Here is a 26535-nt window from a genome sequence, read left to right as displayed (position 1 = left end):
GAAACTGAAGAGGTAACAGGGCTTAGTGAGTGGGGAGAGTCTGTGGCAGAGAGAAGCCCAGAATCAGAGGCAGAAGCGGAGGCTGGAGAAGAGGGAGAGATGAGTCAGGCTGGTGAGGAAGCCAAGGAGTCTCCCCCTCCTGCTGCGACAGGCTCCCCTGACTCCCGGAACCAGAAGAGGTATGAAATGGGAAGAGCAAAGGCAGGCTGCTTGCTGGCGCAGTCTCCGATTGCTTGGAAGAAACCTTCAGTCCTCGCAATGGCCTCCTTGGGGCAAGATCTACCGGGAAGAGCAGCTGTGGCTCACTAGGCCCGGACTGTTTTGTTTCTTTGACTAAAGGGTTTAACATCACTGTAACCTAGTGAGCTATTGTGGACCCGGTCCTGACACCCGCCCTGCCAGGAATCGACTCGTATGTTTCATGCTCGTGCCCAAAGTGTCATGACATTCGTGGGCACGGAGGCAATACACTGTTTCCCAGGCTGTTCAGCCTTTTAAAAGGTCAACGGCCACACTTTGAACTGAGCCTGGAATGCCTCTGAATGCCAGTTGCTACAGGCCACAGGAGGGGAGAGTGCTCTTGTGTTCGAATCCTGCTTGCTGGTTTCTCCAAGGCATCTAGTCGGCCACCGTGAGAATGGGATGCTAGATTAGAGTGGCCATTGGCTTGATCCAGCAATCTCTTCTTACGTTCCTAATTCCTGCCAATACAATGGTGCCTCGCAAGACGAAAAGAATCCGTTCCGCGATTCTCTTCGTCTAGCGGTTTTTTCGTCTTGCGAAGCAAGCCCATTGACAGCTTAGCGGATTAGCGCTACAGCGGTCTAGTGGCTTTTAGCGATCAGCTGTTAAGCAGCTTATCAGCGGATCAGCTGTTAAGCGGCTTAGCGGCTTAGGAAAAGGGGGGAAAAGCGAAAAAAACCCCCGGGGGGACGCAAGATTTTTTCGTCTTGCGAAGCAACCCCATAGGGAAATTCGTTTTGCGAAGCGCCTCCAAAACGGAAAACCCTTTCGTCTAGCGGGTTTTCCGTCTTGCGAGGCGTTCGTCTTGCGGGGCACCACTGTAGTATCCCCCATATTGTCAGTTCATTCACCCCATCAGCTGTTTGGAAACTGATTCAAGGGCCTTATTAGACCTGAAGGTCATTCTACCCTCTTGACTTTCTAAGGTGGATTCTCTGATGTGCAGTGAGGCTCGTCTTCCAAGGAAAGCTTTTTCCACACTCTGTGCATTTGTGTGCTTTCTACATTGTGTTGATTCATCAATGAGGAGCGATGCACTTCCTGTAATTATTTCCCCAAATAGCCGGCATTTATGTGGCTTTCCCCCTTGTGTGACTCATCTGACGTACGGCAAGGTTTTTTTTCTGCGCAAAGCTTTCCCCTCTGGGCGTGGAGGTTTCATTTTATTTAAAAGAATTTGTACATCGCTTGTTCTTCCTTTGTGTGACTTACTTGATGGTCAGTTAGGCTGGCCTTCTTACAGAAGCTCCTCCCGCACTCAAAGCATTTGTACGGCTTCACCCCGGCGTGGATTCTCTCATGTCTCCTAAGGTTCGCAAGCATGCTGAAGCTTTTCCCGCACGCCGGGCATTTGTAGGGTTTCTCCCCCGTGTGAGATCTCTGGTGGGATCGAAGCGTCGCCTTGACGCTGAAGCTTTTCCCGCACTCCAAGCAAGTGTACGGTTTTACCCCCGTGTGAGATCTCAGGTGTGTGGAGAGGTGTGTTGTCTGCGTGAAGCTCTTCCCGCACTCGGGGCACGTGTACGGCTTTTCCCCCGTGTGGGATCTTCGATGGGCCGTGAAGTGCCCCTTCTGCGCGAAGCTTTTCCCGCACTCCAAGCACTGGAAGGGCTTCTCCCCCGTGTGGGATCTCTGGTGCGTAATAAAGTGCCCCTTCTGCGTGAAGCCCTTTCCGCACTCCAAGCAGTTGTACAGCTTTTCCCCTGTGTGATTTCTCTGGTGGATAGTGAGGCTCCTCTTGCGTGTGAAGCTTTTCCCACACTCCAGGCAGGTGTACGGTTTCTTCCCCGCGTGATTTCCTTGGTGGTGGTCAGTTAAAGTCCTCTTCCCGCCGGAGATTTTCGGGCACTTAGGCTGAGAGGCCACAACCCCAGAATTCTCAGCCATGGATTCTTTGCGGTGCAAGGTGATTTTGCCTGGATGCAGCAGGGCACGCTCATTTTCGGTGAAATGTACAGGCACTTCCTCAAAGGAAACCTGGAAGGAAGGAAGGAAGGAAGGAAGGAAGGGAGGGAAACAAAGAGAGAAAGAGAGAGAGAGAGAGAGAGAGAGAGAGAGAGAGAATGTAACAGTTCCTATTTCTCTTAACAGTTAATGCAACAGAAACTCTCTAGACCTGTGGTTCCCAATGTGGGGCACACCTCCCACAGGGGGGCAATTTGATTTTTAAGGGGGGAAATTTTAGAATGAGTTATTAACAGTTAATGGCCTTTTAGCCTTCCTCCACATGAATAGGAGTTCACCTTTTGAATACAGTGGTGCCTCGGGTTACAGACGCTTCAGGTTACAGACTCCGCTAACCCAGAAATAGTACCTCGGGTTAAGAACTTTGCTTCAGGATGAGAACAGAAATCGCGCCGTGGTGGCAGCAGCAGGAGGCCCCATTAGCTAAAGTGGTGTTTCAGGTTTAGAACAGTTTCACGTTAAGAATGAACCTCCAGAACGAATTAAGTTCTTAACCCGAGGTACCACTGTAATAAGAATTATATGTCACGGGGGGGGGGGGGGGATTTTAGAGATGCTTAGGTGGGACATGGCCAAAAAAAAAGGTTGGGAACCACTGCTCTAGACCACGGTTAGCCTGTATTGAATCATAGCTTGGTTTCTAAACTATGGTTAGAACGAACCATGGTTTAGTGCGAGGTTTTTCCAATTTCTTTTTTCAAATGATTAGTAATAACATTTATTTTATTAACAACAACAACAAAAGGGCAAACGTAAGAACAGGGGGGAAATAATCAAAAGTTTTAAACGATGAGGTGTCGCAGCCTGCAAGGACAAAAGTACAAGGATACAGGGCAGCTCTAAACAGATAAGAAAGTTTTCTCTTGTGAACCGCCCAGAGAACTTTGGATGCAGGGCAGGATATAAATTTAATAAATAAAACAATAAGCAAAGCATTAACTCTTTGTATGTGTCCCTTGACAGTTCTGCCGCTGCTAAGAGTGGTCCAACAGCTGATTCCTCCAGGGAATAATGGGGGAATTGGGTCTTTAGGGAGTGGCATTGCAGTGGGCAATTCTGACTGATGGAAAGGGAAAGACGCAGATTCTTTCAGGAAGAGGGAGACGGGCAGCAGGCAGAGGAAGCCCGAGAATCCCAGGGCTGTCACTTCAGAGATCCCGCCTCTTACCTGATCCGGTTGCCCAGAAACCATTTCCATCGGACCGGAAGGGAGAGATGAGGTAGAACGTATAACTGGCATACTTGGCACATCTCCTATGAGGGGTACAAAGATATAAGGATGGTCAAGGAATTGCTATCAAGTATCTGTTGTAAATGTAATAAAAGCATTCTGGGAAATGATATATGAGATGAAACAAATGTTCAAATTATTACTTTTTTAAAACCCAGAAGTTTTTTTATTAGGAATTAATAATTAATAGGTGCTGATATTCTAAGGGAGCAGAAAATACTTTTTTATGTATGCGACGACAGCGGCATGGATGCTATTAGCCCAGGGATGGAAAGAAGATAAAGTCCCTAGCAGAGAAGAATGGCAAATTAAACTGCTGGACTGTGCCAAAATGGCAAAACTGACTGGAAAGCTCAGGAACCAAGAAGACCAAACTTTAAAAAAGAATGGGGAACATTGATTAAGTTATCTTGGAGACCACTGTAAGCAGATGAAAATATTAGCAGGATTTTAATAACACTTGTAATGTAGCAAGTACTAGGGAGACAATGGAATTATATAAAATATAGATTATTGGTAAAGATGCAGTAGAAAAGGACCAATGAAGGTGAGGTGGAAATTCTGGAGAGTTGGAGGAACCTGTAAATGTGAATGTGTATGGTTGTATTGTTATTATTTGCTTAACTTGTAAAATCAAATAAAAACTATTTAAAAAACAACAACAACAAATTACTAACATGTGCCTAGTGAAATGTGTTGGTCTGGCCTGGCCCAAAATCCTGTTCTCAAGGTGGCTAACCAGATACCTACAGAAAGCGCCCCCGCAAGCAGAAACTAAGCACAACAGCATCCTCTCTGCTTGCGATCCCCAACAACTGTTATTCAGTGGAATGTACTGCCTCAGATTGTGGAGCGAGAGCATGGAGCCGCCGTGTTGAGAGGAAGACCAAGCTGATATTTTATCCTGTTAGCCCTTACTCCGCAAAGTGGCGTCTTCGTCCTCCTCCTGCTTAATCAACTTGGTCAGAAGCCTCTGCCGAGAGTCCACCGGGGCCGCATTCTGTACCTTGGAGAAGTCAGTGGCTTCTTCTGCAAACAGGTCCTGAAATACAAAGACCGGATAGGCTTGCAATACGGATGCGTGAGTGTGGATTAGAAAAGGCTTCTGAGGGCCATTCTGTTTAAAAGCGGTGGTTGGTTTTTCCAGTGTCACGGCGATTGTCCACAGACAGCTTTCTGGGTCATGCAGCCAGCATGACTAACAACAAAAACAACAACAACTTATTATTCATACCCTGTCCACCTGTCTGGATTTCCCCAGCCACTCTGGGCGGCTTTCAACGGAATATTAAAATACAATAACCTATTAAACATTAAAAGCTTCCCTAAACAGGGCTGCCTTCAGATGTCTTCTAAAAGTCTGGTAGTTGGGGGGACTTCCGGAGGCAGCATGGCGGCTGCAGCAGCAGAAAAGAGCTCCTGAAGCCAGCCAGAGTGAAAGGCTCTGTCTGGCCGATTCCTGGGCTCCCAGGTCTGCTGCTGCCAACACTGCCAACGGAGAGGAACAGGGTGTGCCCGGGGCGTCTTTCAAGGGAGCCAAAACACCCCCCCACGACCTTGATTGAGCCGGAAAGGCACCCGACCCCCCCCAAGAGCCGAGAGGAGCTCCAAATCCAGGAAGACAGTGGAGCTAACGCAGAGAGGGAGAAAAAGAGAAGGGGGAAGGAAGAAGGGAAAAAAAGAAAGAAAGAAAGAAAGAAAGAAAGAAAGAAAGAAAGAAAGAAAGAAAGAAAGAGGAGCCCTAGCTTTGCCGACAAGGAAGAGGGGAGGTAGGTGAACACGGGAAGGCAAAGGACGCTGCGAAAAAACACGTGGCTGAGCCGACCAGAGCCTACCCCTCCATGCAAAGCCGCATGACAAAGGAGATCACAGAAAGGAAGAAACTACCCCCTTCTTTTCTCCTTTTTTCTATAAAAAACAACAACCAACAAACAAAACCCTTTTTTAACCCCTTCCTACTGTTACAGGAAAAATCTGAGGGCTCCCTTGGACAAAACAAAGACACCAACCAGGATAACTTGGAGCAAAACAGCAGCCTGTAGGCTTGGCCTTTATTGAACTGTTGCAACAGGGTATTCCCCTCACGTGCAGGAGAGAGGAAAGACCCAGAAGAATAGTGTGCAAGGTCTTATAAAAACTTTTGAAATTCCCCTCCTCTAGGTCTAGCCCACCCCCAGAAAGGAGGGGTTGAGGGAGGCATACATTACAGAAAGGAGGTGCTGAGGGAGGCATACATTACAGAAAGGAGGGGTTGTGGGAGGCATACATTACAGAAAGGAGGGGCTGAGGGAGGAGTTGGTGGTAACTTGAGTGTCTTGTCACCTGGCTGGTTCCTCCTTCCCCCCTCCCCTTCCAGGAATTTCTAGGAGACAAAGGGGATTTTGCAGTTTCCTGCCCCCTGAGGGAAGATCTGATCAGTGTCCTTTGTTTCAGTCCATGTCGAATCCACTCCCATATGCAGGTTCTTTGTGATCTTGATTGTCTTCTGTCTGGGATCATCAGGGTTGGCATGGGCAGGGCTCCAGTGTATGTGCTGAGACAGTGAAGGGATTATGGCTGACTAAGTCACCCCCCTTTGTTAGTTCTTGTCATAGGGAGTAAAATAAAAATGGAACAGTGCAAATCCAATGTATGGTTGATTTTCTATGAATTTATAACAGAAATGTGGCGTATGTAGTGTGTGAGTGTGAAGTTTATACAAACAGAATGATTGGGGTGGGGGGGTTCCTGCTACAGTTCCCCCCTTCGGAGATAAGATTGCAAAGGTGGTTACTTTGCAATCCTTTTCTCCGCACAATTTAAGGTGGTAAATATTAACCTGCTTTTCTCCGTCCCAGATGCGTGTGTCCATGTGAAGTTGAAAGGGACTTGGATGTCATGTTTCTTAAGCATATTTGTATAGAAATATAATGGTGTAACAGTGCACATAGTTAGACATAGGATATCATGTAAAATTAATATTTTGTTGCTCAGTTACTTGTGGTATTCTAGTACCTTGGAAGGAATATTTCTCTCAATAGTGGCATATGCTTTACATTTAGCAGGAAGGTCCACTGATGACTGAAAATGCAGTTTGCTTTGCCCCCCCACCATTTTTGTGTTCTCAGGTGTCAAGGTAGCTCTTCTGTGGTCTCACACGGCCTGGTGTAACAGTAGTAGCAATCCCTGGTGAATCCCCTTAGGGCTTTCATATTAACCATGTTGCCTGGCACTCACCACAGCTGCCACAGGTTTGGACACGTCCTGAGGGAAATGTCCTTACCTTGGCTTCCTATGGAGTTTTATTATTCGTCTTGCAGTCATGGGAAGTTGCTCACTTGCACTTTAAGGACCAAAAAGCTACTTGCAGCCTGGATACACTTGCCCAATTCAAAGTGAGTCCAATTTGAATTTATCTTGCCCCATGGTTCTCAGCTCTTCAAACCAATCTGTTAAAAGAAAACCATTCTTAAAAGGGCACTTGTCCAGATAAGTCAATTTAACTCTATAAGGGATCATTCCTGCTAAACCGAAGCATATCCACCTTCATGTATCTTAGAAGCGTCTCCTTGGTAAAGTGAGTTTAGCACATTTTTAAAATGGGTAGGGAAGTTGGCAGAGTGCCAGGTGAAACAACTAAATGTGGTTATAAATTTATCTAATTCTAAACATTGGACTACATAATAGCCTGATCTGTAGAAAAAGCATAAAATGCATGAGAATCCTCCACTGGGGTGTAAGCAACAAGACATAAAACACAAAACCAATTACACACAAAAATAGTCACAAAAATAGCCCCCTCCCCTTTTGTGGAAATAACACACCGTCAGACACATTTCAGAAAGTCAGAAAATGTCCTTGCAATTCAACTCCACCCCCCTTTGTCAGCCCCACTCCCCCGGCAGTCTATATCTTTTGAAAGAGATAGCTGTGGCCACTCTGTAAACTTTGGTGTCTTCTGTTGTCGCAGGTCTTGTGATGGCGAAGAACTGAGTTGGGGGGTTGTTGCTGCTTTTTCATTATTGCACATCTGTAGAAGTGATATCCTGCAAGGGGTTAAGTTTTTTTTTTGTTTTTGTTTTTTTAGGGACTTAAAAAGACAGTTAGAAAAGGGAAGAGCAAAAACCCCCTCCCCAAGAAAATCTCCTTGAGTTATTAGCTGCAAATAATAAAATCTTAGCATGTTAAGCATTCTACTCATCTCAATCTTATTATCACATTTTCATATAATTACTGTTATTATCTGCTAAGTTTGTTTGCTTTCCTTCACTGTAAAAAAAAATACAAGGTCAAAAATAATAATAAAACACACACACGCACACACAATGACCTATGAGGAACGAAAAATAAATAAATGCTAAGACACACAATTTCAAGGAATCCCAAATGAAAATAAAAGAGTGTTTCTTGATGTGACAACATCAGTTAGAATGTTAATAGCAAAATACTGGGAAATGACTTAATACCAAGAAAATGAATGGCAATTTAAAGTTGTGCAAGTACCTTGAACTAGCCAAAATGACAGAATTAATAAGAAATGATCAGGCAAAGTGTAAACAAATACCATTCCACAAACAATATTTGGTTGTGCTTCGATTAATTTCATAGACATCATGGAAAAACTGATCAAATAAATGAAAAGAGATTATTTGTCACTTAAAGTGTCAGGGATTCAGACTTGTTGACTTGCTCCACAGAACAGGAAAGAAAGTTGCTGTGGGAGAAAAGAAGGGACAAACACTTTGTTATCGGGGTTCACATATCCTGTTAAAAGGGAAAAATTATTTCATGTGAGAAGCCTGTCAGGAAATGCTGTTCCTAAAATGCACACAAAGTCTGTGATTTAAATCCCTTGGGGGGGGGGAGTGCTTTGAAATTTACCTGTGAAAAGAATTTGGCATGTTAATCATGTTAAGATTTGAAACTTGGCACACCTTTTGTCTTGCAAAGCCCCTGGAGCAAAGGACACATTAAGGGTGATTTCCCTCAGTGGCTCCAAGTTTTACATAAGGAAATTTGGATAAATTTCCCCCTGCAGCCCAAGCTCCTCTCACTCCCTACAGTTCCCCCTCCTTCCTCTCTCTATCTCTCTCTCCCCTTTTTTTTTGCTGATCTAGCCTCTGTGCATGTGCAGAGTTCATGTCTCAGCAAACCTTTTATACTATTGAAAATGTTGAATCTTTTGGCTAAATTACCATTTGAATAAAGGGAATGAAGGGTATGGAGTAGATTTTAAAAATAGGGTTAGATTTTTTAAACAAAAAAAGAGAAACTCAGCAATTTAAGTATTCACCAAACAAGCAAAAGGACTGCTTCCTTTATGTACAGGAAAGGGCTGATATCCCTCTGGCCATTCGTGGAACAATGCCACGCCCTTATATATGGGGAAAATGGCCAGAGAGTCAGAATTCATAGGATTTTTTTAACATTCTCAGTCATTTTAGCCTTACCATTTGCAGACAAATTTTTCTGCCCTTTATTTACAGGATTAATGGTCAAGACCCATATGTATTTTATGTGCTTAAACTTTGAATTGACTTTGAAGTTTGATTTTTTTTAATAGTAGAGAAAATGATAAACACTGTAATCACTCAAATGCTTGAAATTACCAGTTCTGCTTCAAAACATCACAGATTTTACCTCTCACCTTTTTAAAAGTAAAACAAAGAGCAAAGTTGGGCTGAATTTCAACTCATCACATGCTTGCAGACACATGGCCCTCCACACAGCCACAAATTGGGAGAGCTAAAAAGGACCCTTGGGTCATCTAGTCCAACCCTAAATACAGTGTTCATAGCAAGATTTCAAAGCAAGATTTGCACTACCAAAAAGACATATACATTTAAGTACAGATTCTCAACTGGGAAAGGAAACATCTATGCTCCTATCATGTACTAAGGAAGAGGAAAAGAAAAGTAGCCAACTTTACACAGAACCGTTTTAGCAGATCTTGAGATACGTTTGAGTGAGTTTGCTTCAAGTTCCTAGAGAAATTATCTTTAAAGGAAGATTGAAGTGAACATTTTTCCTAAGAGGGAGAGGATCTCTTATAAAGCATAGTTAAAACAGCCATAGATTTGATTTAAAAGGAATACAAAAGTGAGTTTTTCCTGAACTTGCAGAGGAATAGTAAGCCTAATCTATGCCCCCCCCTTGCAGTTTCCTTTAAAGGAAGCTTACTTGGGAGTAAATTTACCTGGCACAGAAGTAAGAAGGAGAAGGGGGGAAAAACCCTGAAAGAGACAGAATGAAACAAAGGGGCATTTTTTTTAAGAAAAGAGGCCAGGAAGACTGATATCAGGACTGGACTCAGATAGACAATTTTGCTGGCTATGGAAGCCTCTACATTTAATACCAATTTTAATACAAATTTTCTTAGAAAGAACACATTTTCATAGGCGGACGCTTAATGAAATACATACACTGCATTTTAGCTTGAGAGAGCAGTTGGCTCTACTAGGCTTTTGCAGCAGAAACATTAGTTCCTTCACAGCACATCTCAAAATACTGGGAAAAAATACTGGAACACAGATATAAACTCATAAACTCAAACGTTGCAACATAACATTATCTACCATCAACTTAAAATCATGCTCCTTACTCAAGCTACTCGGAGGAAGACTCCTTGGAGCCTCTCTCAAAGAACAAACATTTGCACACTTCATTCTAATGATTTTTATTTATTTATTTATTGGTCCTGTTTAAGATTGATGAGGCCCAACATGGCTTCCTTAGATTTAAAATTTCGAAGCATGCTTGCAATTTAAAACTATGTGCATTTAAGAACAGTCTGTGGATGCCGGAGCCAATGTAAACACAAACCCTTGAAATATTTCCAAATCCTTTAGTACATCTCTTATCCTTTTTTTCTTTTTTCCCCTCTTTTTTTGAGAAACTAAGATCTCAAATGCGTGGGCTCTCAGGCTGGGCTGTTATTATATCTACTGCCTTCTGAGCACCATTAAATTTACGGTTTCATGTTCTAGCTTTAGGTTATAGTTCAACACCACAAATTTGATGTGTTCAGCTCTCCCTAAGGGTTCAAACCCTGATTTTGTTGAAGGATTCCTGGGGTGGCCACTGTGCCCTGGGTTCCAGGTGGTGGGCCTAATCCACCCACTAAAAGTTACAATGGTCTCGTACTTTGTACTTGGAAAGACCATTTTGCCCCTTTATTTTTATTTTATTTATTTATTTTAATTGGAAATGACAAGCTGGAGGGGCATATTAGAATCCTCTCTGGGGCAAAAGGCTTCATGGAAGCCTTGTCGCCAGGAGGAGTCCAGTTAGGGTGTTTAGTGAGCTCCCATTCTCTCATATGTTATTATTAGGCTTTTTTCTTTTCTTTTCATTAACGAAGTACGCTAAAGACAGAAAGAGTGGACGCACACACACAAGGGAGGAGGGGCAATGGGAAAGAAAGGGGGGACAGAAAAGGATCCTTTCAGTACTCAAAGTACCCTTGACTAACACAATTCCTACTTATCAATAAACCACGAATTAATTTCTGGAAATCTCAAACCTGAACCTGAAACAAAACCACGGGTCTCTGCCCGGAACCTCAAATCACGGGTCTCTCTGCCCGGAACCTCAAACCACGGGTCTCTCTACCCGGAATTCCTTTACCTCAGCGCTGCTTACAAGACTAACCCTAGTGTGGGGCCCCAATTCCCCCCTCTACCCTCCACGACAGCCTCCTGCCTAGCCTTTGAGACTAAGTTCGGAACCCCTACTGGACGCTTGCGCAGTGCAATGCCAGATTAAGGCCCGAGAAAATGAAGGTTTGAAAAGGAAACAAACAACCTTGCGTTCTGACGTACCCGGGTCATCCCTAACAAAGGTCGCCAGGCAGCAGGGGCGGCTTTGTTTGCATAATAGACAAGAAGAGAGAGAGAGAGAGAGAGAGAGAGAGAGAGAGAGAGAGAGAGAGAGAAAGCTTGGATGGACGCCTCTAGACGACTCCGAGAGAGGGACGTCAGAGAAAAACAGTAAAGAGCCGCGCTTTCCCGGACTCAATTCCAAGACGGAAAACGGGGGAGAAAAGGATAGGAGGAGAATTTTTCTTTGAAGGACGCCTCCAGACGACTCCGAGGGAGGAACGTCAGAGAAATAACTAAGAGCCACGCTTTCCCGGACTCAATTCCAAGACGGAAAACGGGGGAGAAAAGGGATAGAGAGATTAAGGCGTCCCTAGACGACTCCGAGAGGTAACGCCGGAAAACAGTAAAAGTACCACAATTTCCCCAGACCTGTTCCGCGTAAGAAATTGGGGGGAGAGAAAGAGAAAGGGTTTGGCATACCCAGACGACTCCGAGAGGTAACGCCGGAAAACAGTAAAAGGTGCCACAATTTCCCCGGTCACACTCCGCGTAAGAAATTGAGGGGAGAGAAAGAGAAAGGTTTTGGCGTACCCAGACGACTCCGAGAGGTAACGCCAGACAGTAAAGTTCCGCGATCTCCTGGCCACTTTCCGAAGGGGAGAATCGGGGTAGAAAAGGGCAGAGTTAAAGCGTACCCGGCCGACTCCGAGGGGCTACGCCAGAAATGAAAGAAGGAAAGTCTGGCTGTCGTGGGGACACTGCTTCTCCACCCCCCTCCCAATGTATTTACTTCAAACCATACTCACGTTTGAAGATGTCCCCCGCGGATCCCGGGATCCTTTTTCTTTTTTTTTTTTTTTAGCCGGCTTGACCTTGCCTTTGCTCCCCCTGGTTGGGCTTTTGGTGACGATTGATTACCGCCCGCAAAGAGGAGACAGGGAGAGGAAGAAGGATCCCTGGGCTAAGGTTGCCCAGTGGCGCCCGATCCCCTCTATCTCCCCTCTCACCTTTGCAGGAGAACCAAGTGTCCCTGAGCACGGTCGCCAAAAACTGTTACAGGAAAAATCTGAGGGCTCCCTTGGACAAAACAAAGACACCAACCAGGATAACTTGGAGCAAAACAGCAGCCTGTAGGCTTGGCCTTTATTGAACTGTTGCAACAGGGTATTCCCCTCACGTGCAGGAGAGAGGAAAGACCCAGAAGAATAGTGTGCAAGGTCTTATAAAAACTTTTGAAATTCCCCTCCTCTAGGTCTAGCCCACCCCCAGAAAGGAGGGGTTGAGGGAGGCATACATTACAGAAAGGAGGTGCTGAGGGAGGCATACATTACAGAAAGGAGGGGTTGTGGGAGGCATACATTACAGAAAGGAGGGGCTGAGGGAGGAGTTGGTGGTAACTTGAGTGTCTTGTCACCTGGCTGGTTCCTCCTTCCCCCCTCCCCTTCCAGGAATTTCTAGGAGACAAAGGGGATTTTGCAGTTTCCTGCCCCCTGAGGGAAGATCTGATCAGTGTCCTTTGTTTCAGTCCATGTCGAATCCACTCCCATATGCAGGTTCTTTGTGATCTTGATTGTCTTCTGTCTGGGATCATCAGGGTTGGCATGGGCAGGGCTCCAGTGTATGTGCTGAGACAGTGAAGGGATTATGGCTGACTAAGTCACCCCCCTTTGTTAGTTCTTGTCATAGGGAGTAAAATAAAAATGGAACAGTGCAAATCCAATGTATGGTTGATTTTCTATGAATTTATAACAGAAATGTGGCGTATGTAGTGTGTGAGTGTGAAGTTTATACAAACAGAATGATTGGGGTGGGGGGGTTCCTGCTACACTACCCCTCTCCCCCTTTTTTAAAAAGAAATCCTTTTTTATTCCCCCCCCCCATATACCTACTTTTATCATTTTTCTTTTTAAAAGAGGGGCCACTGCTGCTGCAGCCACCCTTTATTTGAATCTTTATTTTTATTTCTATCTTTTCTACACACTATTTAAAGACACACTTTTCCACACACACACACCCTCAATTTAAACCTCATTTTATTTTCACCTCAAACTCCCCTCTTAAGAATTAAAATGGCAGTACCCAGAAAACAGCCCTGAACCATCACAGGCCATTTCCTGGGACTGCCACTTCGCCCCAGACTTTCCACTCTCTTTTACCTATCCTCTTTTACCTATACTTTACTCATTTTTATTTTCTTTTTTAAATAAAAAGCTCTATCTATCTATCTATCTATCTAAAGACAACCCCCTTTTTTTTACCTTTAATTCTCATTTTTATCTTTTACCTGTACATTTTTAATTACTTTTTTACAAATAAAAAATAATAACAATAATTAGGAGGAAATATTATTATCTATTTTATTTTATTTTTTTTTTTTTTTAAAACCACACATTTTTCCCCTCTCTCTTTTTAAAGCCCGTTCTTGTCTATTTGTTGGCTTGTTCTTGAGGGGGGAATCTTTCGCCCCCAGCTACGACCACCACTCTCTTTTAAAACAAAAATTTCCTCTAGATCACTGCTATTGTTACTGATACTCTCCCCCTCAACTCCCCCCTTTTATTTTTCTCTCCCTTTTTGCTCTCCCCTCTCTCTCTTCACCCCTCCTCATTTTTTCCCCTTATCCCACCTTTCATTTTCCATCCCCAATTTTTTTTTCTCTATCCCTTTTATTTTTTAAAATCAACCCCCCCCCCTTTTTTAGCCTGTCCGTCAGTTTGTTTTTGAGAGGGGAGCCCTTTCCCCCCACCCCCTCTTTTAAAATAAGACTTTCCCCCATACCATTGCAGCAGCTCACCCTCCCTCCCTCCTCCCCTCTCCCCCTCTCTTTTCTTCTCCTTCCCTCCCCCACCCTTCCCCCTCCTCCTCTCATTCTCTCTCCCTCCACCCTCTCTCTATCCCCCCCTTCCCCTAAAGGAAACACATAAACACATTCATATCACCCTATCATAATTTGCCCCCTCATACTATAGCTAAAACTACTGCTGCAATCTAATACCTCTGATATTACTGTACCATCTCTCCTCTCTTTCAACTCTTTTTGTCTCTCTCTCTCTCTTCTCTCTTACTCCAATCTCCCCTCTCCCCCCGCCTCCCCCCTTCTTCTCTCTTTCTTCTTCTTCTTCTTCCCTTTTCTCCCTCCACCCTTTACATATAGCCTATTTGTCTGTCTCTGTTTCTAAGCGCACTCCCAACCCCAATTTCCACCTTAACTGGACCCCAGTACCCCTTTTGGGTATATACAACCCCCTCCTAAACACATATTCCCCCTGGCCCCACCCCTCTAATCTCTTGCATCTCTACCTGCTAACCCCCCTCCCTTTATATGAACTGTCTGTCCGTTAGTCTACCCACCTCTGCTTACCTGCCCTCCCCCCCAGCCTCGGCGGCACCGCTGAGGCAACTACAGAAAACCCAAGAGAAGTTCTTAAAACACAGGCTAGAAGTGACACAAATGACCGCCTAATCCAAACGCTCTGTAAAAGCCACCAGCCAACAAAGCCTGATCAGCTCAACAACCCAACAATACCCCGGAATCACCACTGGCACAACTCCTAACCACCACACGCCCTACCCCAAGTGGACGCCAAGCCAACCTCAAACCAAAACTATCAGGGAGACTGAGATGACACCAACCAGGGAGATGGCAAACAATGCTAAGATGGCCACTCCCCTTCAAGATGATGACCACCCAATAACGAAACGAGATCTGAGGGAAATGGAAGCAAGATTAGAAGAAACACTGAAGGCCACAATGGCTCCCATGCAGGTACTAATCAACAATCTAACCTCCAAAGTGGAAGCTCTAGAGAACAAAAACCAAATGCAAGAAAAAATAATAGAGCAATACCGGGAGGAGAACGCACGTGTGAACAAGAAACTGGACGAACTGGTAAACCAAATGGAAGCAGAACACAGAGAGATGAAAATTAAGCAAGCCGACCTTGAAGATCGCAATAGACGCTGTAACATCCGCTTCCGCAACTTTCCTGAAAAAGCAGAGGAGAAAAGCCCAACAGACCTAATTATACGCTGGCTGAAAAACACAATCCCAGGCCTGAAACTTGAGGCAGATGACTTGGAGAGGGCTCACAGAGCCCTAAAACCTATGCCAAAACTCAGCGCCCCCCCAAGAGACATCATTGTATGCTTCACGCGCTACAAAAAGAAGGAAGAGGTATGGAACAACCTCAGAAACTCAACCAACCTTCGATATGGAGAAACCCCCATTCTGGCCCTACAGGACCTATCTCAGGATACTCTAAACCGGAGGAAAAGCCTGCGCCCATGCACCCAGCGTCTCCAACAAGCAGGGATCAAATACCGATGGGGCTTCCCCTTCCGTCTCATTGTAACAACCAATACAACACAACACATGGTTACCAACATACCTGAGGCCCTGCAACTACTAAAGAACCTTGAACTTGACCTCCCACCGGAATGGCAACCGACAAACCCACCAAGTGACAGCCCCAACCACGAGGAAACAACAGCAAGCAACTGGACGACGGTACAGAGCAAAAAGAAACAACAGAAGCGGCAGAACAACGCAAACCAATACAGGCAAGCACAACGCTCAGAACCGTCCCGCCGGCCATACGACACAAGAAACCAGACCAAGATTAGCCAAACCAATTAATCGCAGATGGACAACCCTACAACAACAACAACAACAACAACAACAACAACTGCAGCTGAATGAAGCAACTAGGAAAAAAAACCCACAAACCGAAGGACTGGTGATTTCTCCCCCCCTTTCCCCCTCTCTCTCCCCCCCCAAAACATAGATTTAGTTAACACCATCAACATCCCCCCCAGCCCCGCACCCCCACAGAAACCCCCACCCCAACACCAGTCCAGACGACCTCAACCACATTCCCCATCACCCACACCTTCAACATCCTCATACTCCATACTAAGGAAAAACAACTCCAACCTTAATAACACAACCCACAATCAGGCTAAAATCTGATACCCAACCAGCAATATGGTGGCACCAGAGCGTACCAGCACCCACATCCCCACCCCAACACACCAACAATGTTGCTTATAACATTGGCAACATTGCTTACGAACCTTATACCTGACAGCGACGTTACAAAGTCACTTCACACTGTCTCGCTGATCACCCCCTATCGCAGACAACAGGGGGGATGGCCTGTCCTTGAACATGGCCTTCCACACCAGCTGAGACCTAGGACCAACCGGCTAAATGCCAGATGGCCCAAAATACCCCAAACAAACACCTATATGACTACATATAGGAAACTCCCTACAACTTACCCCCTACTCTTTAACCCAAATCTCACTCTACTCCCACTAGCCCCCCACCCACCACACCCTAGGTCAGCGCAACCCCACTGGTTCTTTAAACAACACGAAGAGAGAGACACAAGACAACCCGAACGGGTTGGCAGGGAATCGCCCCACATAATAGATAAGCAAGATGGCTAACCTAAAAGCAATTACATTAAATGTGAGGGGGCTGGGAAACCCCATCAAAAGAAAACGCATCACCTCATACATAAACACCATGAAACCACACATCACCTTCCTACAAGAAATACACAACCCACCCAAAGGCAGCAAACTCCTGAGCGACCCCCGCTTCAGTCAACAGTGGGTCGCACAAGGCTCAGGGAAAGCTCGTGGTGTAGCCATAATACTCAGTAGAGACCTGAACTTCACTGCCACAACAGTCCTCAAGGACAAAAAAGGCAGATTCATTTTCGCTAAAGGGACACTAGATGGCAAAATCAAACTGACAATCGGCTCCATATATGCCCCAAACACGAAACAATTAGAATTCTTCCAGAAGACACTAAACAAATTCCTCTCCTTCTCTGAAGGGGAAGCAATCCTAGGAGGGGACCTCAATCTAAATATGAAAGGTTTATCCCTGAAAGATATCCACCCCACAACCCCATGGGCAACCTTCCTCCAAAGGAAACCCCCAACAACTAGGAACTCTTACAAGTTACTAAAAATGCTAAAAAACAGGGGTCTCTACGACATTTGGGGTGAGCAAAACCCGGGAGACATCAGCCATACATTCCAATCGGGACGCCATGATACAGTGTCCAGACTGGACAGCATTCTACTCACACAGGGTCTGATCCCCTCAGTGGAATCAACAAACATAGGTAACATTAAAATCACAGATCACGCCCCAGTAGAAGTCATCGTTAAAATAGGAGAAGGAACACAAACCACCCCATCATGGTCCTTCAGTCCCATCCTAACTACAAACAAACAAATTAGAGAGAGCCTCACAAAAACCCTCCAAAACTACTTCAAGGAAAACGATGTAAACAATATAACAACCCCCCTCCTATGGGACGCAATGAAAGCGGTCACCAGAGGAGCTTGCATAAAAGAGAAAACATTCCTTAAAAAACAAACCTCCTCAAAAATTAGCAAAATAGAACAAGACATCACAGCCCTCTCATCACGCTACAAACAAACAGGATCTAAAAAACTCCTCAAACTTATAGAACAAAAAAGGAGAGAACTAGACTCCCTAGAAATTAACAAAACAATGATCAACATTCTATACTCTAAACAACGTTTCTACGAATATGGAGGGAAAAACTCCAGATTACTAGCAAATAGATGTAGGAAAAAAGCACTCAAAACAAGAATACACTGCATCACCAAAAAAGACGGCAACATAACATTCTCCCCCGAAGAAATAACCTCAGAATTTGCAGAATTCTACTCCAACCTATACACCTCCCATAACCCACCAGAGAAGGAAATCAGAACATTTCTAGCAGGACTGACCATGCCTACCCTAACTGATGAGGAACAGGAATTCATGGACAGCCCTATCACCCCAGAGGAAATAGATGCGGTCCTCAAAAACCTGAAACCACACAAAGCCCCAGGCCCAGATGGCTTCACAGCAGAATTCTATAGGAAATTCAAAGAACCCTTGATGCCCTACATGACCCGCCTATTCAACGACATCATAAAAGGGGCCCCCATCCCCAAAACCTGGACCCACTCCAAAATAGTCTCCATCCCAAAACCACTAAAAGACAGCCTCAAAGTAGAATCATACCGTCCAATCTCATTAATAAACCAAGACTACAAGATATTCACATCAATCTTGGCCAACCGCCTAAAAATCTTCCTACACAAGTTAATAGCCCCAGACCAGACTGGTTTTGTCCCTGGCCGCAATATAACAGACCCCATCAGGAAACTACTGAACCTGATCGAACACAGCAAGGCAACCAAACTCCCATTGACAATTATGTCCCTAGACATCCTCAAAGCCTTTGATTGCTTGGAGTGGAAATACATATTAGCAGTACTAACTAACATGAAATTTGGCCCCAACTTCCTACAAATCCTCAAACAAATATACTCCCAAGCCTCAGCAAAATGCAGAACTAACAATATGGATTCTAATACTATAGCTATCCAAAGAGGCACGAAACAAGGATGCCCACTGTCTCCCTTCTTATTTATCCTGGCTCTGGAACCCTTAGCAATCCGCATCCGAGCAGCCACAGACATCAAGGGAGTGGAAATAAAAGGCAGAACCTATAAATTAGGGCTCTTTGCAGATGACCTAATGGTCACAACACCAGACCCCATAAGCACAGCAACCTCCCTAATCAGAGAACTCAACACATTTGCAATGGTGTCGGGCCTACAGGTAAATTTTACAAAGTCAGAAGCAATGTGCTTCAACACCCCTCCTCACACCCAAAAAGAACTCACGAAGGTCACCAAAATAAAACTTTGCCACACCAAGTTCAGATACCTAGGGGTACAAATAACCAGAAACCTCAATAAACTGTACCTCCACAACTACAAGCCCCTGTGGCAACAAATTAACAAAGACCTAAAGAGATGGAATAACACGAATTTCACTCTCTCAGACAAAATAGCCATGATCAAAATGATCACACTCCCAAAACTAACCTACCTATTCCAAACCCTCCCAATCTGGATCCCCTCAACCCAACTTCGCAGTTGGCAGAGAAAACTACACTCTTTCATCTTCTCACATAAAAAACCAAGAATAAGCCCCAAATACCTGCACCTCCCCACCTCAGAAGGAGGATGGGGAATCCCCAACATAGAAGCATATTACAATGCCAACCAAATACGCCATATAATCCCATATATACTAGAAGATGAGACAAAACAATGGGTACACCTAGAGAGGGATACAATTGAAAACACCTGCACCACAACATACCCACTCCTCCCAAACAAACTAAAGAAAATTCCCACAACACTTAACAGGTACACACAGACCATGCTCAAAGCATGGAAAACACAAATAGGCAAACTATCCCCAACCCCATCCCCACTAATCCCCCTGGCGTACCACCCATTATTCTACCATGCAGCACAAAACCTCCAGACAAAAACCTGGCGAACCAAAGGCTTATATCGCCTAATAGACTTTTATAAAAATAACAAACCCTTGTCAACACAAGAAATACAAGACAAACTAGAAGACACCCAAATGACCTGGTTAACACAACACCAACTACATGCCTTCTTAAACAACCCAACAGTAAAATCAGCAGCAACTAGGCCCCTGACAACCTTCGAAAACCTCCTCCTAACAACAAAGGGAAATGGTAAAGGGACGGTATCCTCAATATACAAAATACTACTCCAAAATCCCGCAAATCCCCTAGACACAATCAAAAAACAATGGGAGAATGACATAGGCTATGAGATTAACCCCACTCAATGGACCAGAATGTGGTCTAAACCCCCCTTTAAATCCATATCAACAAAAAGAAAAGAACTCACACTGAAACTCACCTACAGGTGGTACTTAACACCAAGGAAACTAGCGCTAATACACCCAGGAACCTCACCAAAATGCTGGAGAGGGTGCACCTCCTCAGGCACATACCTCCACATGTGGTGGGAGTGTCCCAAAATTCAACTATTCTGGACAACAGCCATACAAGAAATATGTAAAATAACTAAGCAAGTAATAGACATCACCCCAGAATTGGCCCTACTAAACATCTTCCAAGACAACAATGCCCATTTACACCACAAAGAACTTATAACCCACCTGCTCTCAGCAACCAGAAACATCATAACCAGACACTGGAGAGACCTGTCAGGAGTAAGCATGGACCAATGGTACCAAATAGTATGGGAAACAGCCCTACTAGAAAAATTAACTAATAAACTGAAACTGACACGGGGACAAACAGAAGAAGACGCCTTCACCCCGGTATGGCTCCCCTTTATCACATACACAGCCCAACAGGACAATGACAATAATCCACCAACAGCATACAAATCAATATGGCTAACCTGATCCAAAACACCCACCCACCTCACTCACACATGAAAGATCACCACAGCCAATCACAAGCAAACAATCACACCCTAAGCCAACCCCAACCTCTCTCACCACCAAAGGAACACAAGTGAACAACACAAGCAACGCTGACACCAAACTCTACATACATTAAACATAATAGAAACACCGCCACCCGACCCCACCCCCATCCATCCTCCCTCTCCCCACCCCCCCTTTCTTTTTTCTTTCTGTTTTCTTCTCCCCCTAATGCCTCAACAAATGAAACGGATTTGTAAAAACGTTACATGGAAGAAGAAGAAAAAAATACGAGGCACTACACTTCTGTAAAACAAGAAAATCCTTAATAAAAATATTTAAAAAAAAAAAAAAAAATAAAAGTCTGGTAGTTGCTTTTCTTTTTGACATCTGGTGGGAGGGCGTTCCACAGGTCAGGAGCCACTACTGAGAAGGCCCTCTGCCTGGTTCCCTGTAACTTAGCTTTTCACAGTGGGGGAACCGCCAGAAGGCCCTCGGCACTAGACCTCAGTGTCTGGGCTGAACGATGGGGGTGTAGATGCTCCTTCAGGTATACAGGACCAAGGCCGTTTAGGGCTTTAAAGGTCAGCACCAACACTTTGAATTGTGCTCGGAAACGTACTGGGAGTCAGTGTAAGTCTTTCAAGACCGGTGTTATGTGGTCTCGGCAGCCACTCCCAGTCACCAGTCTAGCTGCTGCATTCTGGATTAGTTGTAGTTTCCGGGTCACCTTCAAAGGTTGCCCCACTAAAACACTTCTGGCACAATGAAACACCATGATGGAAGACAAGAGTGCACAGAAACACCACTATCCTTCTTGACGCAGTGGCACCTATTTATCTACTTGTACTGGTATGCTTTTGAACTACTAGGTTGGCAGGAGCTGGGATAGAACAACGGGAGCTCACCCCGTCGCAGGGATTTGAACTGCCGAGCTTCTGATTGGCAAGCCCAAGAGGCTCAGTGGTTTAGACCACTTACCTTTGACTGGATTTAACTGTCCAGGGGTCCTTTACCTTTTACCTTTTTACAAGGTGACCACACCATACTCATGGTCTCTCACACACAAACCTCTCACGATTCACACATTCATCCCTCCCACCCCAAATCCATCTCCCCTGCTCTATTCTTTCTGTTCTCTCTCTCTCTCTCTCTCTCTCTCTCTCACACACACACACACACACATGTGTGTTCATGAAAATTTTTCTGGGGCAGATTTTTTCCAGTGTGGGGTAGTCAAAGAAAATCCCGTTACGGCTGAAGCGGGCTAATTTCTCACCAAAAAATGGAAGAATTGTGTTTATGTTTTTGCCTCGGTTTCTTAAAACACTAGGAATTTTACTTTTTTTAAAAAAAGAAAAATGACACCTGAGAATCTGGAGATTATGGTTTATCCCGGAGGAACAAGAACTGCAGAATTGGACCAAGGCCGGGTTCCAGATTCCAAGGCTGGTGGTCTGGAGCCTGTCAAACCTGAATTGGGACCCTGAGGTATGAACACTTCTCACCTGCTGCTGTTGCTGCTTCACATCCTCTTGGTGGCTGAGGAGGAAACCTTCGGCCAGGGCCACCGCCTGGGAACTGGTCTCCGCTCTGCATCTCCTCACCCAGTTCCCCATCTCCGGGGGGAGGACAGCCAGGAACTGCTCCAGAACCACCAAGTCCAGCATCTGAGCCTTGGTGTGTCTCTCTGGCTTCAGCCACTCGCGGCAAAGATGGTGGAGTTGGCTGCAGGCTTCCCGGGGTCCCTCAGCCTCCTGGTAGCAGAACCCCCTGAAGTGCTGGCACGGCACATCTGAGCAGAGGGTCTCCTCCTTGATTATGACCTTCCGCACATTTCCGTCCCAGAATTCCCCGCTGCGCCCACATCCGACGGTATCGGTGCTCCTTCCTGCTTCAGGACCTGTTTCTCCCTGGTCCCGCAACTTCGGCTCCTGCTCCAACATGGCTGAAGGGTCACTTCTGCTAAAGTCTGTCTCACAGCAAAGATTGGCCACGCATGTGGTGGTGGTGGGGAGGAAGCCAAACCCTGCAAAAATATTGAGATGGTCTGTGAGGGGAAAACTCTTACTATGTTAAGAGTTACAAAGCTACAGTTCCCAGAGGGGCTTAAAATTCATAGGTGTAGGGCTGGAAGGGACCCTGAGGGTCATCTAGCCCAACCCCCTGCAAATGCAGGAATCAACCCCCTTCCCAGTGAATTCTGGGAATTGCAGCTCTGTGAGGAAATAGGGGATCTCCCAACAGCTCCCAGAGCCCTTAACAGACGTCAGCTCCCAGAATCCTCTGGGGCAAGCTGTGGCCGTTTAAAATGGTATCAAATGGGGACGCAACTAGAATTATCTGTCTGTGGATCCACTTACTGTCTGGCAGCCCTGTTTTCTGTCTTACCAGTCTTCAACAAATATTATTGGAAATATTATTTCCCTCAGCCCCTCCTCACAGGCACTCCCCTGCCTTTTCTTCCCCACATCCCTGGCCCTGCTCTTAGCCAAGGGTGCCTTCGCTCTCCTTGTGGGGATGTCTTGCTACCCCCACATCAGTGTTAGAAAGCCCCTGGGCACGTTTCGGCCATGTGGAGATCTCTGGATGCCATGGTTGGCAACTGACATCTCCATCTGGCTGGCCCCTCCATCATTCTTTTGCAAGTCAGCAGAATATCTCATTTACTGCATTTATATCCCGACTTTTTCTCCAAGAGGCACATGGTTCGCCCCCCTCCTCAGTTAATCCCTACAACGACCCTGTGAGGCTGCCAAAGGTCACCCAGTGATGGAGTGGGGGGTTTGAACCCTTATTCTGGTCTGACACGCTAACCCAGAGCATTCCAAACTTTTCATGTTGGACACACACTTTTTAAGACGTGTATCATTTCCTGACACGTTGATTCAGTTTTACTAGCAAACCAGAGGTTAAACGAAACCCTTTCCAGCCCCAGGAGGAATGTGAGAAGCGTTCACAAGACACACCTACACACTGCAGCCGAGTGACACAATTTAGAAAGCTCTGCTCTCACCACTACACCGCACTGCCTTCCAACAGTACTTCTGCTATGGGGCAGCTGGATAAATCAAGCAGGGAACTAAATATGGGGAGAACGCTTTTCCTTCCTCCCAACTCTGCAATTCTATGAATCTATGCCCTCCCCGTCCCGCCTGAAACCCTGGAGTGCTGCTGCCAGCCAGTGTCGACAATATTAGGTGGCCCCATTGTTCTGTCTCAGTGCAGGGCAGCTTTTAAGCCCTTTCTCCCCAAGTCACCCTTCTGAGGGGTCTTCCCACCCGCCCCCTCCCCACTTTCTAGCCTCCACTGCGCCTCTGCATGGGGGAAAATGGGGAGGGGGCTCACCAGACCCCCTCCTGAAGCTGGAAACACCAAGGGAAACTCTTTCCACTGCGCTGGGAAAACTTTATCCCGGCTCGAAGCAATGAGCAGCAGCAAACAACTCCTTTGCATCTTCCGGGCGCCCCAGTCTCCAAGGAGCGAGCGGCCAGGCTGGAGGGGGCGGGGCCTCCACACTCGGAGGACCAAGAGCCTCCTCCCGCCAACTTCCTTCCTCTCTAGGAAGCTGCCTCCAAGCATCGGAGCATTTAACCCTTTGTTGTCCAAGCAGCAACAGTATTGTCGTTTAGTCGTGTCCGACTCTTCGTGACCCCATGGACCTGAGCACGCCAGGCACTCCTGTCTTCCACTGCCTCCCGCAGTTTGGTCAAACTCATGGTGGTAGCTTCGAGAACACTGTCCAACCATCTCATCCTCTATCGCCCCTTCTCCTTGTGCCCTCCATCTTTCCCAACATCAGGGTCTTTTCCAGAGAGTCTTCTCTTCTCATGAGGTGGCCAAAGTATTGGAGTCTCAGCTTCACAATCTGTCCTTCCAGTGAGCACTCAGGGCTGATTTCCTTCAGAATGGATAGGTTTGATCTTCTTGCAGTCCATGGGACTCTCAAGAGTCTCCCCCCAGCACCATAATTCAAAAGCATCAATTCTTCGGTGATCTGCCTTCTTTATGGTCCAGCTCTCACTTCCATACATCACTACTGGGAAAACCATGGCTTTCACTACACGGACCTTTGTTGGTGTTAGGTTGTGGGTGAACATAGCAGATGACACAGCGATTTCTCCAGAGCAGCTCTTTATTTGTAAGCTGGACAGAACTGAACAGCAAACAGCTCAGCCGGCCTGCTTTTATAGGCAGCCGGCTGTCAACATTGTAGCAACAACAATCCAGGGTTTCCCGCCTAAAATAATTGATGTGGACCTGAGTGAAAACTATCTACAGTATCCCCCTGCTGGCCCAGGGTGAGAACTTCAGTACATAACAGTTGGCAAGGTGATGTCTCTGCTTTTTAAGATGCTGTCTAGGTTTGTCATTGCTTTTCTCCCAAGAAGCAGGCGTCTTTTAATTTCGTGGCTGCTGTCACCATCTGCAGTGATCATGGAGCCCAAGAAAGTAAAATCTCTCACTGCCTCCATTTCTTCCCCTTCTATTTGCCAGGAGGTGATGGGACCAGTGGCCATGATCTTAGTTTTTTTGATGTTGAGCTTCAGACCATATTTTGCGCTCTCCTCTTTCACCCTCATTAAAAGGTTCTTTAATTCCTCCTCACTTTCTGCCATCAAGGTTGTGTCATCTGCATATCTGAGGTTGTTGATATTTCTTCCAGCAATCTTAATTCCGTCTTGGGATTCATCCAGCCCAGCCTTTCGCATGATGAATTATGTATATGTTAAATACCATACTGTGTATATAACCATACTGTATATATAAATAAACCTTCCTCCCTCACCCTCTCTCAAGTCTTGAAAATCCAAGACTTGCGAAAAACAGAAAACGGGTGTGTGTGTGTGCACAGGGTCAGAGATTTGGATGGAAAGCAAGGGTCTTCTCTAGAGATCAACCCCCCTGCAATGCAGGGATGATGTAAACTTCTTAATGTTTTTAATTTGTTGGGAGCTGCCCACAGTGGCTGGGGCATCCCTGTCAAATGGGTGTCATGTTGTTACGGTTATTATCGCAATGCATGGATTATTATTATTTATGCGCTACTTTGGGTGGCTCCCAACAAACACACACACACACAGTAAAAACCACAATACAACATCACACGCTAAAAACTTCATAGCCAAAGAAGTGGGTTGTTTATTATTTTTAAAAAATAAATCCTAAAAGTTATATACTGCTTGACTTTTTGATTACAACAACAACAACAATAAAATTATCAGTAAAAAACAAGTGTTTTTTTAAAAAATGAAATCAGTGATAAACTAAAAAAGGATTTAAACACGTGCCAACATTCTACATATCTGAGCAGACTTGGCTAAGTGAAAATGTTTATAGCAGGCCCCGTAAACAGAGTGCAGTGACGGGGCCTGTCTGATAACAATAGGCAGAGAGTTCCATAGTTTGGATCGGATTCATTTTTTTTTTTTAAAAAATCTGTTTCTAACTCCCTTCCTCTCTAGACCAAGCTGTTGTTCCATGGCTCAGGGGGTCATAGGTACAGTTGTACCTTGTTTGTCGGACGCCTTGGTACTCATACATTTCGGCTACCAAACGATTGAAACCCGGAAGTGAGTGTTCCGGTTTCCAAACTTTTTTTGGAAGCCAAACATCCGATGCAGCTTCCGCTATTGTTTCCGGCACGCCTGTGCAATTGGAAGCCAATCGGAAGCCGTGCCTTGGTTTCCGAATGTTTCGGAAGTCGAACGTACTTCCGGAATGCATTCTTTGCGATTTTACATAGGGTTTTTTTTTATTTTGTTATAACAATTTAATTTCTGACTTATTTATAGCGTTCCCCCCCTGTGTGTAGATCCACCTTAAGAGTCTCATGCTTCACCGACTTGAACGTCGTAAACCCAGAAGTAGGTGTTCCGGTTTGTGAACTTTGCCTTGGAAACTGAACGTCTGGCATGGCTTCTGCAGCTTCCGATTGGCTGCAGGACACTCCTGCAGCCAATCGGAAG

General features: G+C 45.5%; 1 protein-coding gene across 4 annotated transcripts; it reads right to left on the bottom strand.

The window, feature by feature from the left end:
* Nucleotides 1-1393: 1393 nt before the first annotated feature.
* Nucleotides 1394-24115, bottom strand: LOC310837620 (putative zinc finger protein 75C). Of its 4 annotated transcripts, none has more exons than XM_083724508.1 (5): nt 23871-24115; nt 22075-22595; nt 4358-4481; nt 3377-3462; nt 1394-2220 (listed from the first exon to the last, which is right to left on the bottom strand). In XM_083724508.1, the coding sequence occupies exons 1-5, from the start codon at nt 23887-23889 to the stop codon at nt 1411-1413; spliced, it is 1560 nt and encodes a 519-aa protein (XP_083580634.1). In that variant the 5' UTR covers nt 23890-24115; the 3' UTR covers nt 1394-1410. The 4 variants fall into 4 exon arrangements, with proteins under 4 accessions (XP_083580634.1, XP_083580636.1, XP_083580635.1 ...); XM_083724510.1 differs by having other exon boundaries at nt 23536-24080; XM_083724509.1 differs by having other exon boundaries at nt 23915-24080.
* Nucleotides 24116-26535: the final 2420 nt, after the last annotated feature.

The sequence above is a fragment of the Podarcis gaigeae genome, assembly GCF_964106915.1.
Source record: "Podarcis gaigeae genome assembly, chromosome: 2".
NCBI classification, from domain to species: domain Eukaryota; kingdom Metazoa; phylum Chordata; class Lepidosauria; order Squamata; family Lacertidae; genus Podarcis; species Podarcis gaigeae.
The sequence above is the reverse complement of the archived record's forward strand: the minus strand, read 5'-3'. Positions and strand labels throughout refer to the sequence as shown.